This window comes from Mesoplodon densirostris, chromosome 12, assembly GCF_025265405.1.
Source record: "Mesoplodon densirostris isolate mMesDen1 chromosome 12, mMesDen1 primary haplotype, whole genome shotgun sequence".
NCBI classification, from domain to species: Eukaryota; Metazoa; Chordata; class Mammalia; order Artiodactyla; family Ziphiidae; genus Mesoplodon; species Mesoplodon densirostris.
The window spans coordinates 10,833,685-10,855,398 of NC_082672.1; the positions used below are offsets into that span (position 1 = coordinate 10,833,685).

General features: G+C 37.1%; 1 protein-coding gene across 8 annotated transcripts in view; it reads right to left on the reverse strand.

Annotated features, from left to right (window-relative positions):
- Positions 1-21,714, reverse strand: part of ARID1B (AT-rich interaction domain 1B) — a 413,166-nt gene that overhangs the window by 278,016 nt on the left and 113,436 nt on the right. For all 8 annotated transcript variants that reach the window (XM_060114324.1, XM_060114322.1, XM_060114319.1 and 5 more), the window contains exon 3: positions 6,649-6,768. In XM_060114324.1, coding sequence (XP_059970307.1) covers positions 6,649-6,768 — 120 coding nt within the window. The remainder of the gene's footprint in view (positions 1-6,648; positions 6,769-21,714) is intronic.

Here is a 21,714-nt window from a genome sequence, read left to right on the forward strand (position 1 = left end):
CAAATGAACTATAAATAAGGCATTCTGATGACAACTGGGGATATCCGAAAATGTCTAGGTTAGTAAATGAAAAGAACTTATGGTGGCATGTGAATGCTCATTCTATCATCCTGTTTGTCAGCCTATTAAGAACTTTCTAAATAATAAAACTTTACAAACTAAAATATGAAATATGATTCCTGATGACTAGTGCCCACAAGCAACTGGCAAAAGCATACACCAATCCTTCTGAGGGAACAGGACACAAACCCAAGCCTCAATAAAACTCTTTAAAAAAATGAATGAAGGGAAGTAAGAAAATACTTAGAACTAAAAGAGAACAAAAATAATGCACGTCAAAATTTGAGAGATTTAGCCAAAGTAGTACTTAGGAGGAAATTTTTTAGTCATATTTATTTGGCTTTATCAGACAAAAAGCAAGATATAATCAAAGTAAGAACAGAATTTAATTAAACTTATAAAAAAGAACATGTAATAACGAGGACAGTGACCAAACTTGTTTCGGAAAGACAAACCACTGGCAAGATTAATCAAGATTAATAAAAGAAGGAATAACATTATTAATTAAAATGCTTGACTCTGGATGTTATAAAAATTAAAGAAATAAAGACTATTATGAACTTCAGGTTAATAAACTTGAAAACCTTGATGAAATGGATACGTATATAGGAATATATATATACGTAAAAAGCTGACTCAAGAAGAATTCGATAACTTGATATGCCTGTATTCACAAAAGAAATAAGATCAAAAATCAGGAATGGGACAAAAGCTATAACATCAAGGGCTACACAACCCTTTATGACTTTACAGATGCTTCTACCAAACACTCCAAAAGCAGGTAATTCCAGACTTTAAAGTCTTCCAGTAAGTTTAGAAAGGGACTATTATGGGAGTTCCCTGGTGGCCTAGTGGTTAGGATTCTGGGCTTTCACTGCCGTGGCCTGGGTTCAATCCCTGGTAGGGGAACTGAGATCCCGCAAGTCACAAAGCAGTGTGGCCAAAAATAAAAAAAAGTGTGGGTTGGGGGGTGGGACTAGTGTCTTAACGCATTCTGCAAAACTTCATAATACAGATATCAAACCTCATGAGGATAATTACAGTCCAATCCCTTTATGAACAGTGATTCAAGAAACCTAAATAAATGTCAGCAGACTGAATCCAGTGATGTGCAAAAAGAGAATATGTCACGAGGCTAGGTTTATTCTAGAATGCGTGTTTGGCATAATACTTAAAAAAATGTAATATACCCCAATAACAGATTATAAGAGGAAAAACAAAGTGATCATCCCAAAAGACACACAAAAAAACACATAAGATAAAATTCAGCATCCATTCATGATAAATTCTTAGCAACCTAGAAAAAGAAGGGAACTTCCTTATCCAACAATGGGCAGCTACAAAGAAAAGAAAAGAAAAAAAGAGTAAACATTATATCTAATGATGAAATGCTGAAAGCCTTCTTTTAAATCAGAGATAATACAAAAGCAGACAGTCCTTTCAAATAATGCATTGAAGGAGCTGTCTGAGGAAGGACAAAAGAAGGGGAGATGGGAGTGGGTTTTTTTAAGCAATTAAAAAATAAAATTTGGAAAACCTAAGAGAATCTATAAATGATTAGAGTTAGTAGAATTCACGAGAACTTAAAAGGGTCAATGTACAATAAAATTTTATATACCAAGTTCATTATATTTGTATATACCTGAAACAATGAGAAAATGTAATATAATAAAAATATAAAATCTATGTTTACAATACCAACAAAAATATAAGGTATATAGGAATAATTCTAACCAAAAAGTACAGCAGTTCTTTTTGAAGAATATTATAAAAGAAATTTAAAACTATCTAAACAAATGAAGAAATGGAGAGAGAAGTCATTCAGGAAGAGGAGGGACACTGGAGTAGGAATGTGAGAAGAAAAGGAAAATCAGCCCTGAGAACAAGCAGACCAGAGCACCACCCATAGCACACAAGCAGTGCTGAAAGCAGATTTGGACAAGGCCACTTTTTGACAACAAAAATGACTGAACATGTGCCTCTTCTTACTAACACTGTCTTTCTCTAAGTGACTATTGCTTCTTTACCAATGACAAAGCCCGGACACACTTAAGTTCGGCCTCATGGCTCAAAATTAAGACACCTAATCATCAAATGCTCACAGCTTTTTTGAAGCAGCCAGTCCAGACTGACCCTCACTCCCCTAATACCTCTTAGAACCTTCCAACACACACCCCAACACTATAAACCTCCCAACTCCACACCTTCCATGAGGCTCCGCAGGGGCGTGTTCTCCCTGGCCCGTAGTAACCCAAGCCAAGTAAACCCAGCTCGCTTTATTACAAGTGTGTTGCTAATTGTTCAAATGAGGTACTTTTTTTTTAAAACTCTTATTATTTTATAAGTATCACCTATTTCACATAAAACAAAAAAGGTACAATGAAAAAAATCCTATTATAATAACAACAAAGACAAAATTCTTAGGAAAAAGCATGGTAAGAAATGAAAAGTTTATATGAAAAATAAACAAACACAAATTGCCAAGAGAGCTCTGAAAAGAGTAATGAAGATGTATTAACCCTACCAGATATTAAAAAATGATAAAAACAGTACAGTACTGGCACACTAAAAGAAGGACCAATGGAAAAGAATAAAAGTCCCAGAATAACCTCAAACACTGTACCTAAAGGAAAATTTTAAAAGTTTAAAAGGAAAGGTAACAGTAATGGTTAATTTTATGTGTCAAGTGGGAGAGTATTTGGGGATGAAATTAACATTTAAATCAGTGACCTTGAGTAAAGTAGATTACCCTCCATAATGTGGGTGGGCCTCATCCAATCAGTTGAAGGCCTAAATAGAACAAAAAGACCAGCCCCCTAAGCAAGAGGGAGTTCTCCAGCAGACTGCCTTCAGGCTTCATCTTCACCATCAGCTCTCCTGGGTCTCAGCCTGCTGGTCCACACCAGATTTTGGACTTTCCAGCTTCCATAACTGTCTGAGTCAATTCCTTAAAATAAAATATCTTTATCCTAACCAATAGGCTAGTTCTCTGGCGAGACCTAGTACAAGAAAAGTTACTTAACCAAGTGGTCATCTAGAGAAAAAAAAATGATGTTGGATCATACCTCTCTCCTTAGATTAGGATAAGTGAAACGTAGAAATTACTCTATGAAAATACTACAAAGTAACAGGGGACAGTTCCTTTGTAACTTCAGAGTATGGAAGGTTCATAAACTCACTAAAAATAAAATCCAGATATCATAAAAGAAAAGACTGCTAATTCTGACTACATAGACTTTTTTTTAATTCAAAAAGCCCTTCTGCATGATAAAAAAAAGGTACCACAATTAATGTCAAAAGACAAATGATAAGATGGGGAAGTGAGTAATTCATATCATGGACAGAGGCTTAGTCTCCCTAATATACCTAGTTTTTATTATATAAATCAATTTTTAAGAGACAAACTGAATAGAAAAATTCAAGATAAAACGATATGAACTGACAGTCCAGGAAAAAAGGAAATGTAAACATTTTTAAATATATAAGATGTTCAAAATCACTCATAACAAGAAAAATGTAAATTAAAACTACATTATCAGATTGGTAAAAATCCAGAAGCTTCTTAAAACCATGCTACTGGCACATGGTAGGTACTCTCACACATCGATGGTGGGAGTATAAACTGGCACAACCCCTAAGAGGAACAATCCAGCGATATTTACCAGAATTACAACTGCACATGCCCACTGACACAGCCAGGAATTTACCCTACAGATACACTTGGACATTTATGAAATGACATATATACAGAGCATCATGGCAGTATTGTTTGAATTTCAAATAACTAAAAATAATCTAAATGCCCATCAAAAGAGAACTGGTTAAATACATTATGATATGTCCATAAAATGGAATGAAGCTATAAAAAAGCATGGAGGCTTGCTTTATGTACTCCTTTGGAAAGAACCACAGAAAATATATTTAAGTGGGTAGGGAAGGGGGAATGACAAAGAACACAAGACTGTTTACAGTATTTTACAGTGTACCAACATTTGTGTAAAAATAGAGTTAACAATTAAAGTATGGTATTTTGCTTCTTTATATAAAGAAACATACAATAAACTAATGAAGTGGTTATATAGCAAAGGGTGAGGAGGGTGGTGAGCTAGGCAAGAGGAACTATGGCGGAGACTGGAATCCGTATCCTTTCCTTGTACTTGTTAATTTTTGAACCATATGAATGTATTGATTGTCCAAAACATTACACATTAAAAAATGTTAAAGACACAAAGTGAGGTATTTTAATAGAAACCTAAAATTACCTTTTGTATCAACCACATTAACAAAAGACACAAAGTCATACTTGCTGATTATCTCCTAATACAAAAATCAACAGACTGTGTATGCTATATCTGGGAACGAAAGGAAAGTCTACAGGAAGGAATGTTCTGTCTGTTACGAAACACTGGCTTCTTCTATTAAATACAGTTGAGCTCCTTTGTTTTTTAAATGTATGTGAATTCAGTATTATAAATGCTTATTAAAATTTGGTTTGATTTTGAAAATATTCTAGTGGTTATTTTTACTTTGTTTTGGGACAGATTTTGGGGGGATTATTCTGGTTTTGGAGGTGCTAACTATATCTAAAATGCTAGATCTCATTTCCTAGATAAACTTTCCAAATCTATCTGAACATCAAATTCCCTAAAAAGTAAAACTGTTCCTGTCAAACCAGACCCTTTGATTAGGCTACCTAAATGTCTTAGGCTACCTAAATGTCTCTGATTTCCACTTCTTTGACCCAGAAGAGTTTACTGAAACTTAAACTTAAAAAATATTTAAACATTCTATAGTTAGGGAGTATGAAAACAAGAAAAAATTTCCAATATACTTTGAGAAATATTTGTTTTCCCTCAGAATATACAAAAAAAATGACAGTATTTACATCAAGGAATCATTTTTATATAGTATTTCCTGACATATAACTTACTGTATTCAAGTCAATAAAATAATAGCAGTATCGTTCAAAGCATAAAATAGACCTAAACTAAGCACATTAAAATAGTATTCATTAAAATAAGATTTTACCTGTAGTATGCTTTAAATATTTAAATATGAAGGATATTAAATAACTAATTGCCATGTGGAAGAAGTCATCAGTGAATGCTTCATAAAGGAAGTAAATTTTGAACTTGGTCTTGAAGGAAATGACAGGCACTCAGAATCCTTAATCAAATTGGTTTTACAATCAGAGATTCATTTTAGCTCACTGAAGGAAAATGAGTAATATAATCTCTCTACTGAGTCCTTCTTAAACTCTGATGACATGACAAAACATTCTGTCTACAGAGAAGTTCAATAAGGCTCTGAAAGCCCATGAAAAAGCCTGTAACTTTATATATCATAAACCCAGATACCAGTCTCTCTCACTTAAAAAGAAACGGTATTGAAAGGTTATTTAATTTTCCCACATTTTAATAAAAGACCAGACTAAATAACTGAAATAATGTACATTCCTACCTCTATAAATTGCTTTATATGATACCAAAATTTTGAAAACATATATGCAAAAATCGAGATTCTACAGATCTTCAATCTCAGCTGTTGTTTTAACATGTTTTCTCTGAAGTCATAAACTCTTTTTGGAACTCAAATAAAAGTCACATGGGAAAAGACTCCAAAGAACCCAAGAAAATACTTAAGAAATCAGCTGAATTTATTAAAATTAAGCTTCATATATTTATATATTTTGCTTAGCATCAACAATCTCTCCAAGCTGTGTAAGTAGCACTTTAAAAACTGAATAGTCAATGTCACTGTCTTCCCCTCTCTTCACCACCCCCAACCCACAAAAACGAAAGAAGAGAGGAAAATATAAAATGCAAAGTTACATTTTGATGCTTATGACTGAAAGTGCTATGAAAGCTCTATGTGAATTCAGAGTACAGGTCCTGAGCTCATGATACCTTTTAATATCACTCAGCGACAATCTCTAAAACAAGATGAAACTGAATCACTGTACCAAATGCATATGTACTATTTTTCTACAAATCATGTAAGCTGAAATACATAGCCCAATAACCTAAAAGAGTATTTAATGAGGCTAATTTAAACTAGAAAGTGTTTAACATACTTAAAAAAGTACACGATTCCCTTTAGTATTTTAATATATTGTAATTGAAGTGATTATCTGTCTATGAGCTAGTTTAGGAAGAATAACACTGCCAAAGGCAACAATGTTTTGACCCAGCAGCACTTACCATTAAAACAAAAACAAATCAAAAGAAGGCTTAATATAAAAACACCATGTACGTGCCAACTAGAAAGATTAAATGATCGATAAAACCATTTTCCTGAATAAGCCTCAACGGAGTGACAGAGTACTTTCTGGAAAGATCCAGAACACAAATGACAAAGAACGTGAAATGACTGACGTTTCCTGCTGTCACTAACCAGTAATGGAAGAAGCTATTAAACTAGTCATTCTTCCCACCCTTCAATCTCAAACATCCATTCGTAAACAAAGAGTTTAGGTTATAGTTCGGCATTTTCTCAAAACTTCAGTTTTTCCCGCTGAGAACAGAAATGTTTTCAATGGGCCAGGAAGACATCTCAGGACAGAGGCCTGGGGACCAGGACTGTGCTCACCTGCTGCGGCTGGTACCTCTGCTGGGGCTGGGACGGCAGATACTGCGCCTGCGGCTGCTGGCTGTAGTAAGGCTGCTGGCAGTAACCGCTCACACCTGGCTGGCCATACTGGGGCGGCACCTGTCACGAAGTCAAGCAGGGCAAGTGAGAGAGTCAAGACGTGCCATTCAGCGAAATCAAATATGGTTTCAATGCAGCAACAGGAAGTGGGTTCTTTGCTAAGCCATTGAATTTGGTATTTTTAATATTCCCTCCATTAGATAACTGGGCATACTGCCTTCTATTCACATACTATCAATGAAGACCAAACACAAAGTATTTTTTGAAGCAGAGTTAAATCATCAGACATCAAAAATGGATAATTTCACAAAAATCCAGTGGTGGGGGCAGGGGGAGTTCCTGATACTGACGTCAAAAAATTGTTTCTGCTAGAAAGTCAAAGCAGCATTATGCTAATCCATTCTCATGCAGCACTCAGATGAAAATGAACTGCAGTCCAAGCTCACTAATACTGTGTAGGATGCTTGTGGTTTGGGGACACGTTTGTTTCAACTAAGGTCAGAATGCCTCAATTACATTTTAGCAGATACCAGTTACAGCAGCAATTCCATTACCTGATACTATTTTGGCTAAAAAGAAACAACACTGCTTTATAATAAAATGAAACCCATTTAGAAAACAATACTATATATATCAAACAATATAACTATCAATATGAGTTCTTGATGGAAAGATATTCATAGCTATACAAGGACAGTATTTTCCTAGTTGATAAAATGGTTACTGATATAAAGCAAAGTGTACTGTGCTGCAAATACCCGAGTTACAGACAAAATGACCTAAAATCAGTCTTCTCCATTTCTAATTTACATGAGCCTAAAAAATTTTGAAATCATTGTTCAAACAGAAGTCCTTCCTCATTCAGTAAATACACCACTGATGATATTTTCTGATGTTCTTTCAAATAAGAAATCTATTGACATTTTTTTTTCCCTAATTGAGAGAAAGAACAGGAGAGGAAAAGAAAAACAAGATATCAGGATGGCAAAAAGCACTCCTGGAATGAGAATGGTGAAGTCACTGTTAATACCACAATATGGTCCATTTGAGAACTCCAAGAACATGATCCCCATAAGCACACATACTTAAGAATTCAGTCATCAGTCCCAGATATACACTTAACAAACAAATTGACTACAGAATACTGAATGAGGAAAAGAAGAGAGTGAGGAGGAAAATATTAAACACTCTGCCTCTAAGACCAATTAGCACAGTAATTGGCAACATATTCAATGAAGTAAAAGGGAAAAAATGCAGAAAGCTAAAGTTCATATTCCTTTTGACCCGATCTAGATTATTTTCAAGCTGCTAGCAATGCTGACAAAACATTTGGCCACAATGGCTTACAAATGCCTCTCATTTCGCAGACCCCAAGTTAGTAGAACAGACAAGTTTGTATTGAAAACCATTCAACAGCACAGTTGAATTCTTTGCTTTTATTTATTTTACAGCTTGATATCTCATAATGAATGTATGTCCCTGACATAAGCCAAGCCAAAGAATTTCCATAAAATACAACTCCACATGCTAGAATACCATATACTACCACAACACATACCCTTCCGTTCAACACCCATATGTTTGATTTGATATCTAATACTGCATTTCACACAAGCATCTTTGCAGTTTGATTTGAAGCAGTTAGGATAACACTTTGCCAGTGTTAAAATGACTGTAAAGCTCAGTCAACACAGCCAGCAACTCCCCTGTGAATTGCACTTTAATATGTTGACTTTCTGGTTTGCAGAAACCCTTACACACAATATGGAAGTGTGTGTGGGGGGGTTCTATTTTCTAAGCAAGACAACAAGAGGACATATTGCAGGAGTCTCCTAACACTAGAGAAGCCATGAACTTACTAGATTCTTTTACTATCTATTCCAACTCCAAAAAGTGGGGAAGCAAGCCGGATGCAGGGGAGGCAGGTAGGATGGGTGGGAGTGTAAGCAAATCTTCAATGGATCCATAGCAACAATCTGCAAACAGAGCAAACGTCAGAAGGGGAACCATCAAAAACATCTGCTTGGGAGATTTCATCACTGTCTTCCACAATTAAAAACCTACTTGCTACCCTTTTAAATACATGGTCTAATTATTTGGTACTAACTAACTGGCTAACTAACCTTCTGAGACCCTGGGATAACTGATAGGGCCCAGAGCCAATCCACTGCATTTGGTCTATTGTCCTTACGTGGGCGCCATGACAAAACAGAGGTTACTAAGTTCTAGTCTACCTAAAGAATCTCTGTACTAGAAATGTATGAAACCTAAATCCAAGCCCTCCTCTACCTCCGTTGTGTGAATATGATCAATCACATAATGATATGCCTTACATCTCCATCTGAAAAATGGGGCTACCTCCTCTATTAATTCCTATTAATATTATAACCAGCAATATTATAATCCTATCAGGAATCCTACACAATAATTCTTACTTATTAAACTAAGTTGTAGTGCTACTTCTAAAATATTAATTATTAACTAAGTGTTATCTTTAAGAAGCAATTTCTAAATATAATACACCTCAGCTGTCAGGAACTAATGTCAATTCTTTAATGGTCAATAATGTTTTTGCTTTCATCAATTTAGATGTAGGGCTTTCAAAGTTCTATTATATGATTTTCTGACATCTTAAACCAAACAATCATTACTAAGAAACATAAATGGAAGGGTGGAGCCATAATACATGGAATGCCCCAGAGCCTACCGCGGGAAGTTGTCTGCACAAACCCCAGAGAAACTGTGGTCTCGCGCTGCCGGCTTCCCACACACCATCAGGGCCTTCAGCCACCACTCCTCACTCGGACCTCCATCTTTAACAGCATCTGCTGAGGACTGAGAAACCCACTACACTGTTATGAAGACCCAAAGGACTAAGCCATGAGGGAAGCATATGAGCTTTTATCGTCTCAAGTTTTGTGAAATCAATTTTGGCTACTAAGGGTCTTTTTGTTTATCTCTTAGTTCTTAACCATATTCAGCCATATTCAGGGTAAATAAGATTACCAAACTGTTGAATTCAACTGTTCAACAGTTCAACAGTTACCAAACTGATGAAATTTAACCAAGAGTTACTGAGTTTCAGGAACCAAGTGCTGAGAGTTGAGGATACAAAGCACTTCTGTCTCAGATACCACCCCTTCCCTAACCGGCCTAAGCCACCATCATTCTCATGCCCTTTCTGATTTGATTTTACCACAGGGGAGATTCTTAGATTTAGTCAGTTAACCCTTTAATGATGTGTTCACGTGTTTACTGTTTGTCCTCATCACTAGACTACATGCTCCTACACCCATGGCATGCCTCCTGGAAGAGGGCCTGCCACTGAAATGTCTGTTGGATGAATAATGAAGGTTGTTCAATGGATTATTAAATCGTTATTATTATATAAAACTTTAATGATGGAACACATTATAAAACTGAAATGACTTATACCATCCAAGTCTTTGATTCAGCTTCATCCAATAGCCAAAAACCCCAAACCTCACATTGACAGCAGCAGAGTACCCTTGGCTATTACCGGCTAACCCTCGAGGTCATTACTGCCCAGCAAATGCGCTGGACATTCATCACTAAACTAAACCAAATGGAAACCTCCAGAAAATGCCTAAGATCAGGGATTTTCTATTTGTTATTTAAAAATAAGAAAAACAAAATTTTCTCTCATTTCTAAATAAAGAGGATCTTCAAGTGGAACATGAGCACACACAGTAACAAAATGTTTTATTCCAATTTTCAAAGAAATGTGAATGCTTTCAAACATTATTGGAGAGGGAAAGTATAGCTAAAAATGATTCATTTACTTCAAGTATTTATTTTACGAAACTACTCTGATAAAGGACATGAGTATTAACTTTCAAATCTCTGTGTCATGTTAAATGTGCAGAATTCCAGGCTCCATTTTTCATTTTACTTTACCTTGAACTCTTTGCTCATACTTCAAAACTGAAGAAATGGTCAGGTTTATATTCTCATCCTTTTCCTACCTAAAGAAGTTTGAGAAAGCAGTTTCTCCACTAAGTTTCAAGGTGCACTGCCCTATGACCCAGCAATTCCCCTTGTAAATACATACCCATGAAACACTCACATGTGTCCCAGGAAGGATATTCCATCCAACACTATTTACAAGAGCCAGCAAGAGGAAGCAATCTAATTCCAACACAGTAAGTAAATGGGAAAAATAGATTTTGCTATAGTCATACGTGGAATTCTAACCATAAAGTGTACAGTTTAGTGGCATTAAGTAGACTCACATTGTTGTGCGACCATCACAACTATCCATCTTCAGAACCTCACCATCCCAAAATGAAATTCTATTTCCATTAAACAGTAACTCCCTTTTCCTATCCCCCACCACAGCTCCTGGGAACGACTATTCTGCTTTCTGTCTCCATGAATTTGGTTATTCCTTTTGTATCGGGCTTATTTCACTTAGCCTAATGCCTTCAAGGTTCATCCATGTTACAGCATGAATCAGAATTTCATTCCTTTCTAAGGCTAAAAATATTTCCATTTTAAGTATATACAATATTTTGTCCCATCGTGGGCAATGGGTGGGTTGTTTCTACCTTTTGGTTATTGTGAATAATACTGCTACGAAAATAGGCATACAAATATCTGTTCAAGCCTTTTCTTTCACTTCTTTTGGAAATATACCCAGCCCATAAGTGGAACTGTTGGATCATAAGGTAGTTCTATGTTTAATTTTTTGAGAAACCGCCATACTGTTTTTCACAGCAGCAATACCTTTTTTTAATTCCTGCCAGCTGTGCACAAGGGTTCCAATTTCTCCACATCCTTGACAACACCTGCTATTTTCTGTTTGTTTTTGTAATAGCCATCCTAATGGGTGTGAAGCGGTATCACACTCATTATGGGTTTGATTTTCATTTCTAATGATTAGTGATGTTGAGCATCTTTTGCATGCTTATTTGTTTATCTTACTTGGAAAAATGTATTAAAGTCTTTTGCCCATTTTTTGATTGGGTTGTTAGGTTTTTGTTGTTGAGTTGTAGGAATGCTTTATATATTCTGTGTATTAATCCCTTATATGATATATGATTTGCAAATATTTTCTCCTCTTTTGTGGGTGGCCTTTGTTCTCATGATAGTGTCCTTTGATGCACAAAAGTTTTAAATTTTGATATACTCCAATTTATCTATCTTTTCTTTTGTTGTCTGCACATTTGGTTTCCATGTCCAATAAATCACTGCCGAATTTAATGTCATGAAGCTTTCCCCTAGGTTTTCTTCTAAGAGCTTTACAGCTTTAGCTCTTAGGTTTTTAGGTCTGACCCATTTTTAGTTAATTTTTGCACACAGTGTAAGGTAAGGGTCCAACTTCCTTCTTTTGAAAGACCTGTTGTTCTTACTCTAGTATATAATTTTCGTATCAGCTTCAGATCCTTTTGTTCTAAGAAGAACAGTTTGGTTTGGTATCTACACTTCCCTCTAGCACTATATTAAATGAATACAACACACATTCAACACACTGTATAATCTGTTTATATGAAGTTCAAAAACAGGCAAAACTAATTTATAGTGATAGTAATCAAAACAGTGCTTGTGGGATATGGGAGCTGGCGAGAAAGAGGGGTGAGGAAACTTCTGGGGTGATGAAAATATTCTGTGTCTTAACTGGGAAGGATGGTTGGTTCATAGGTGTACCTTATTTGTCAAAACTCATCGAACTGTACACTTAAGGTCTGAGCATTTCATTCTATGTATATTATAACTTTAAAAGGATGTATATACACTTAATAACGAAGAAGGTATCTAAACTTCTGACCTCACATTTTTTTCTAATGTATTTATGTCAAACCATTCTGGCCTTATTTAAACCTAGATGTAAGTTTCCTATTTGATAATAAAATAGTAACTGTTTCTAGGAGCTTAACAGGGAGTTTTCATACTTTCAATTTACATAATTCCAGAATATTACACAGCAATTAATACTGAAACAATCATAATGAGTATGTAAATTCAAATATTTAACGCAAGTCACAATATGTATAGGAACAATATCCCTTCAACCCAGAATTCTGCTTTTGGGAATTTACATTAAGGTAAATTATAAAACAAGTGTGCAAAGATATGTGTAGCAAGGAGGTCACTGCATGCCCCTGATGCCACCCCCACTCAAAAACAGGGAAGCAGCCTAAATGGTTAAATGTGCCTCCATAAAGACTGGTTTAAAAGGGGAGGGTAATGATATTTTATTCAATAAAATATCACAGAGTCATTAAAATGAATGATTCTAATTGTAGATAATATGTATTGAATAGCAAGAAAGTCTGTCCCTGGATTTTTGAGGTGGGACTTAAGGGGTAGCAGGTTACAAAACCATATATACGTTTTTTAATATGAAAATCTGTGTATGTGTGATGAGTAAAGAATTAATAGCCCAGAAGAATATACATCAAATGTTATGTATCATTTCTTAAACGAACTCTGAGTTTTTCATGAATCTAAAATTAAATGCAATTTATTTTGGATTAATTATTGCTGTCTTTCTAAGAATTATCAAAAAGTATATTATAACAATTTATATTTAACAGCAGAAAGCTTCTTAATTTTTATTTGTTTGTTTTTCATCATAAATTTGAGTCCTTCCAGATAAATTCTACAAAAAAAGGAAGGTAAAAAGCATAGGAAAAATGAGTTCACAACAGCTACATTTTAGTCATTACTGTGGCATATTCTGCTGGCTTCTGATTTTACAGAAAGAGTAAATGCTATTTTTCACGCGTAAGAGACAGACTGAAAATTCCCCACAGCAAGGAATTCAGATGCTAAGTCGATGTGTGGCTGAACCAATTGCAGGAGGAAATTTTATTATGTCAACATGTCCAGTCAAAAATAATGTGTTAGAAGGTAATAAATAAAGTTTACAAGGTCAAAATCCTACAAATGCTCCACAATCTATAGTCCCTTAAGCTAAGTTCCCAGCTGAGACTTTTAAACAATTTAGGTGCTTTTTAAATTCACTTTCTTATTTTAAAAAGAAAAATAAATCTTGTCCTTAAGCTTGTCTAAGGGGGGAAAAATACTCCGTACCTTCCTGAAATTACTCCTTCATGCTTGAAAACTGAGAAACAATCAACGAATGTATACTGAGTGCTTATTGTATGCACTGTAGAGTAAAGCCATAAGTTCCTTCAAATTCTGTCCAGCCTCCCTTGAGTAACAGAAAAAAGACAACGTGGGCTTGGAGGAGTCAGCAAAGAAGTCAAGGGTCAAGACAGTGTCTAAACTCCAGAACAAGCTTGATGACCAACCACACAAACAAGCTAGTTTGCTCAGCTCTTGTTGCTATGGAGCCCACTTCCATTTTTGTCTATGCCCTTGTACCTAACAGATAACTTCCGGGCCATAAACACTGCTGTTGTTCAACAGACTGAAAAATAACCAACATATCTGGGCTACTTTAGCCCACTCCCTTAGCTTAAAAAAATTTTTTTAATTCATATCAGAAAATAGCTTTACTTTTTGATGTGTGAAACTAAACTGAAAAGTTCTCATTTGTCATCAGCAATAAATTTTTTCTCATGACAAATTTTGCTTTCTAAAACTTCCTTATCAGGTACACACTTTACGTTTATAAGATCATAAACAGTGAAAATAATATATATATAATCTCTCTTGGATTTCTTTATAATTATTAATTGCTTACAAAATTTCACTGCTTATTCTAAGTCCAACTGCTCTATATTTAGCAAATCACAGCTTAAGCGGATACTACGTCAGACCAATGTTCTGCAGAGTGAATACTCTACATGGCTGTGGGAACTAAATGGTAGTGCCTTTCATGACCTCAATTTACAAAGTCGGCGATATGTCCTGAACAGCCTTTATTTCCTCTTCATAATCACTGTCATTCTATTACCCACAAATTTATTTATACCCTTCTTAAATTAATTTATATTTCTAGTCTCTTGAGGGTAACAAGTTCTGGAACATTACTATCCATTTTGTAAAGTGGTACACCCTTTAGTTTCCATAAAATTAACTCCAAACTTCAAGGAGTGCCCTCTAATGCTAGTACATGGAACTTGATTAACAAATGTGTGGTCAATCAATGCCAGCCAGAGCCTTTATTGTACCAGATCAGAGATTCCTTGTCAACTGCTTTCTGCCCCCCTCAGCCACTTGACTATTTTCACTGCCTTATCTAAACTGCTTTCACTGTTAGTCTTTATTGTGGAATAGCAGCTAAAATAGCATAAATGATTCCAAAGGCACAGCAACCATGGCTGTACACAAAAGTAAAGTCACTTTTCTACTTACTTTTAAAAAGAAACCTCTAGTACACATTTTGTATTCTCCTCTACCTCTTAACTACAGATGTTTTCACCTTTTTTTTTCCAGGTCAGCCAATTAGAGAAGATTTTGTTTAAGTATTCATAAAATGCAGGCATTCACTGGCAGTAAAATGCTTCCTCTCATTTACAACCAGTGTTGAACTAAAGTCTTACTGTACACAAAATTAACACACAAGTGTATAATTGTAGTTTTATGCTCAAGTGCCCTAATTATGCACTTTAAAACACTTTCTTCCCAAGGATCCATCGAAGGCATTTGATATCACAGATCTATGAGGTCTACAGTGCACTTCTTTGACAAAACAGAAGCATAACAAGAAAAAACCCTGCAGCTTCATAAAGAAAGTATGCATGCAATGTACATGATGCTAAATCTCATTCTAAAAATTTTAGCTAGAAAAAGAGCATATTTCCAATGTATATGAATGGGTGAGGGGTCTACCTAAGAGTAAAAGATGAATTCTTACTACCTGTTCTTGAAGCAACCAGAACCAGCATACCAAAGCAAGTGGTCTAAAATCTTTCATGAATCATCATGGGGAGAAAAATTCACCTATGAGTCTGCAAGCCTTACTAATATAATAATACAAGCAGGAAAAAAACTTAATAGTAAAAGGAGCCTTGCTCATTTCTAACGCAGAAGCTTTGACATCCAGGTTACTAGTATTTACATTTAAAACAAAAATGAAAAATAAGTATTTTCCATACTAAACACACGCAGTCATTTTTAAATTAGAGAATCATAACCATGGAAATGCATCAACGTGGTTTGCATGAAGCCCTACTTCTGTGGAGCTCACGGTATGTACACAAAGAAAAGAAGGACTCTGAAGGCCATCTATAGAAATAAATAGGTCAACTCTGCTAACAGAAGCAACATTTTCTTAGAAAAAGCGAGTTAAAAATAAAAAAAAATTTTTTAAAGGAAGGAAGGAAAGAGGGAGGGAGAGGGAGGGAGGAAGAAAAGGCCTGAGCCGCCTCACGGGGACTCAGTTGTCTCCATTCAAGAAAGCACTTTACCAAGAAGACAGGCACGTGATGTTGTATGTAATGAATACATCTCACTGAAAAGCAACTTGGAGTTTCCATCTTTCATGTTATATTACTGGCCAAACTGCAACCGGTAGTTCTAACTGGTGAATATAACCTTTGAGTCGTTTCCATTTTTTAAAAAATATATAAAAAGACTACAAACTCCAAAGTCACAACAGTACAACAGTACCTCACACACGTATTAGAACAGCAGTTTTCTAATAGGACTTTAACATACGTGTGAGGCTACAGTATGTTCATGGTTTTAAAACCACCCGCTTGGTCTACACACACACACGGTAAGAACACTGTTGTTTACTGCAGATAAAACATGGAAAATACTCAGCAGAGCAACTGATGGGAACTTCTTGCCTAGCTGCCCTCCTGGCCGGATTTCATAAAGCACAGAAAGAGGGGCCAAGAGCTTTGCCCCTCTCCCACATAAACCCAGCTGCCAGAATGGATGTGCCAAAAGGGCATTTCAGGGACTTTTAAAGAGATAACCTTTGCTAAGGCTGCAGGGTCCACTTTGTAACCGCATGACTGGAACATGTGCAGTGAATGCTAGACTGAAAAGACTGTTCTACTGCAGAGAACTATGGAGTGGGGGAAAACAGAGAAAACAGGGATGTACCAGAATCAGACTAGACTCTTAAAACAGCCAATGGAGAGACAAGCAACTGGTATCTTCTATGGAGGGGAACTTGATGCTGGGGGGACATGAGGAGAGAGACCATTCACAACAGGATCTTTCTACCTTGGGGATTTTATACCATGCATTTCAATTCTGTGTGTGTGCGCACGCGCGCGGGTGTGTGTGTGAGATTTGTGAATGCAGTTTTGAAGTTGTTTCTTTTTTCTTTTTTTAATTAAAGAGTCAAAGCGGGGAACTATGTGATTACACTTTTCCAAGAGTGTAAAGTTCATCCATTGAGGGTAAGGGGGCTAGTTGCTTCTATACCCTCTCTCTCCTGCTCACAAAAAGAAGAGAGGGAGGGAGGGAATGATTTTAGTAACTGAGTTTATAAAAATGTGAGTAAAAAAACCACCAAGCCCCTCAAAAATGGATATTTCAAAAACTATATTGTGTTAAAAGGTGATCCTTTAAAAATACACAGTCTAAGTGTTCTGTAAGACACCTTTTAAAGGAGAAACTTGTACGCATTTATCTATCCACCCCTAAACGTAAGTAACGTATATGGTGAAAACTGTAGGAATGAAGAAAAATAATAGCGATGGTAATGCAAAAGGGTCAGACTTCTCCATGTAACACGGCCAAAACCCAAACCTGGCTTCCTCTGAGACTTTGAGAATTCAGTAGACTGAAGAATCTAAGAATAGACAGTCCCAGGGGACGAACCCGTATGGGGACCTTTACCGGCATCCCCCCTGAGTAGAGGCACTGACACTGGCTCGGAGGGTGGGGAGACAGATGCAGGCTTTGTCCTGTGCTACCCAGGGACGCAACAGCCTTCAAGTTACCACGATTAGCCGGTCATTTTATGTTTTGCCCTTTCAGAATGAACTCATAACAAATAACGAGGAGTGAAAATAAAGGAGCCCTTTTGCACTGGGAGGTGTTCCTACCACTAACCCACCCTCTCTCACAAATCAGTGATATCTCTCCTGAACCCCACCTGCAAAGGTAAGACTAGAGGAAATATATATGCACATTAGTGGCTGAAAAACTGACTCCTTGCATTTTATTCCCTGGATCGTAGTCTGAGTTGGGGAGCCGGGTGGAAATGCTCAAAAATACATGCAACAAACACACACAATCACATATTTGGATCAATAAGCTACTGTTTTAAACTGAAAATACACACTCATTCCCCCATCCTCAGAAGGCTAAGCCTAATTACACTTTATTGTAAATTATTTTATCATGCGCTATTAGAACTGGTAGAGATTTCAGAGATCACTGGTTCAACACTGTCCTCCTTATGAAGATCAAGAAGGTAGCGTCAAGGGTTAGGAAACCTGCACAATTTCACCCAGCTGGAGTCTCAATCGGAATTCAACTCTCTGCGCACACCCCCTCCCCACCCAGGGCTCATTCCACTCTCCCAGGGTGCTCATTGAAGGGAAGGGCTGGGGAGTAGCATGTAAGCTAAGCATGGAAGACGCTCAGGCTGGGACAGGAAGAGCAAAGGACACTCTGGACACCCTGCTCTGTCCTAGCAGAGAGCAGCTGAAGAACAGACAAGAGTACTGGGGAGCCCGAAGAGCCTAAGGGAAGCAGCTGGAGTGGGAAGGGGTTGAAAAAAGGGAGTCAGGTGAGTAAAAACACAATGGCTACGAATGAGAAATGTACACACATTTTTAAAGTTTTAAACACTGAAATTAGAAAGGATTAGGATATAAAATTTCTACCAACACAGATATCATATACTCAAGGCAAAAGAGAGGAGCGGGGGAGGCCCTTCATTTTTAGTCATTTGGCACATAAATTTAACCTATAGGATAAACTTGTGACACTGGGTAATAGTTTACAGAGAAGTTTCATTTTGAGGTTGAGACAGTATGAGGAAATGATGCTTTAGATAAAAATATCAAAGCCCCTGAAATATAAATATATTTCAAAGCAAATGTTTATATAAGAAGAGAAAATCATTTAATTATTTCCCTTGAGATCTGCAATTTTTTTTTATTTCATCAGATGGAACACACGTGCCAAACAGTCCCAAAAGACTGGTCAGGAAAAAATATAGGATGTTGATATTTTAAAATCGTTAACAGAAAGACACTTGGGGGTGGACAGAGGAAGCTTTACCTAATGTAGAATTATCAACAAATTAAATGTTTCACTTCTTTCTCTACCGTTTCTTCTATTTATATTTAAAAATTTATTTTAAATCGTTAAAATTAGACATTCTATAACCCATTCATTTTGAAACACAACAAATAATCAAAATTATAATTATCCCTCACAAAACTATACTTGAACACAGATGTGTTCTCGGACTGTCCATTCTAAGCACCTCTGCAGGGAAGTCAGTAGATTTGGGGATAATACAAAAGTCATTTAACTATTTTGCTAAAACATGAAGCGGTACAAACTAATTGTCCTAGGATACAGTCCTCCAATCCAATGGTAAATAAAGATAACTGGGTCAAAATGTTTCTCATTAGACCATATTCTAATCCTACTTTAACTACAAAAAAACCAATTTCTTCATTACCTTTAGAAGGAAAAAGCCAGACTTCAAACAGTATACCAAAATAATTTTCATTTTAATAAATCCTTTAAACTTAAAAGATGCATTATACATATTATTGGGGGAGGGGGACGATTTCCAACTATTCATTTGACATGTTTAGTTTCCTTTCAAGAACGTTGCTTACGAGACCAGTGGAAGTCCATCAGAGTAGCAAGGCAACACTGAGGTCAGGAAGTCTCCCCAAATCAAGACCAGGTATGAGCAAATAGTGAAGAATGGTCATTTTCTAACCAGAGACATTACATTCAATAATCATCACAATCACTTAAAACCTATAGCTATTTCTTACTGCCAGAGAAAAGAAGTAACAACACTAGTATCTAGCCATTTGGTGTTTCCTAAAATCTCTTTCCAATATCCTCCACTCCCCAGACTGGTGGGAGCCTAATAAACCTAGAAATCCCTGCCACCCCCTTAGCAGACTATGATTACCCCATACGTCCCAGACAGGTCAATTGTTAGGGTCTGGGCGTGCCACCCTGAACAGGTTCTAATCCTCCTGAATGAAACTCTCCACCTGCAGGAGAGCCTCCAGGCGGTGCGCCTTCACTGCAGGCTTCTTCAGGGGGCTTCTGCTGGGACACAGGCTGCTTAGCTGGCCACGCCCTGACGTGGAGGGTAAGTGACCTGCCCTGCAACTGGTAAATCAAGTAACTGTGCTTTCAATTTTCCATCGAGTTGTCCTGCAAATAGGCCATATTCTAATTCTACTTTATCTCAACTACAAAAAAAAAAATCTTAAATTTCCATTGGAAAGAAAAGGGGTGAGGAATCAAAGGAGCTAAAAATACTGAAGGTTAATCAGAGCAATGGCTTTCAAATGTTTTGATTCCAAATCAAAAGAAGAATTACGTTTTCTATCACAACCTTGAACACACATGACATCCTTACTACACGTGATGCATGCATATTTTGTTTATATTCAAATTCCCTTTTTAAAAATTTCTGGTTGCAGCTTAATACACTGCTTTCATGCTCCCACTAACAGATTACAATGAATAGTTTAAAAAACACTGCATTCAAGGATGATTTCTTTCAGAGCATCTCAGGGAGAGCTGTTCCAAGTGATATTGTCTCAGAATCAATCAGGGTCCATGGATATGGGTTCCTAAAGTTCCTTTCCCCTGACCTGCAGCTGCCATCGATACTCAATGCCACTGCCAGAGAACAAAACCACTGCTGATTTGAGTTGAGTAGGTTGAACAGCTGGAGCAGTTCAACAGGAGACGACCAGCAAAGAGAGGGAAGGCAAACTCCAACAGAGCAGGGTAACAAGCCACCAAGAGCACCTACTGCTCAGACAGGAGGAGAAAGCAGCTCCTGGAAGGAATCAGGAGTCACAGCAAGAACGGGTGGAGGAGAGACAGGAGGCTGAGCAGAGAATCGGGAGAATGAGGGCGCGCGATGCTGAACAACAGGCCAGTGTCAGAGGTGGTACATATCAAACCTATTACCGCTGGAGGAAAGAAATGAGATTAAAAGCATGGAATGGATTGAATTCCAGAGGAGGTGAAGTAAGGGAAATGAGTAAATTTTTAAATATAATGAGTAAAGAGAAAGGGCTATGACTTCTTTTGATTTTCCACATAGATCCCAAAAGAAGAAAAGTAAAACCTCATAGGGACAAGGCAATATATTTGTCTAGGGGTGGGGAGAGCAGGGAGGACCTTAACTGTGGAAACACTGACCACTACGTCCCTGGGCAATTGAGGCTCCCTAGCAGTAAGTGTTTTGTCAGGTTTATATGAATATTCAGGCAAATAATCTCTCTGGGAGAAATACCTGGAAAAAAATTGTAACCATGGGACTTCCCTGGTGGCGCAGTGGTTAAGAATCCGCCTGCCAGCGCAGGGGACACAGGTCCTGGTCTGGGAAGATCCCACATGCCATGGAGCAACTAAGCCCGACAGCCACAACTACTGAGCCTGCGCTCTACAGTCCACGAGCCACAACTACTGAGCCTGCACTCTAGAGCCCAAGTGCCACAACTACTGAGCCCACGAGCCACAACTACTGAAGCCCACACGCCTAGAGCCCCTGCTCCGCAACAAGAGAAGCCACCGCAATGAGAAGCCCGCGCACTGCAACGAAGAGTAGCCCCTGCTCGCCGCAACTAGAGAAAGCCTGCGCACAGCAATGAAGACCCAACACAGACAAAAATAAATTAATTAAAAATAAAATAAATTTTAAAAAATTATGACTATGACTACCTGAAATTTGCAGTAATGCTCCTAAGAAGAATAAGGAAAGTTAACATATAATCGAAAAAGTGAATGCTCACAAGAAAGACTATTATAGGTAGAGAGGCACTGGGTAAGACGCTACAAGAACAGGGAGTCTGAAGGTGTTTCACAAATGTTCCCTGAACAACCAACACTGGAAAACAAAAGAAACTGAAGCCAGTTGTATCCATTGAGTTTGCACCTTTAGAA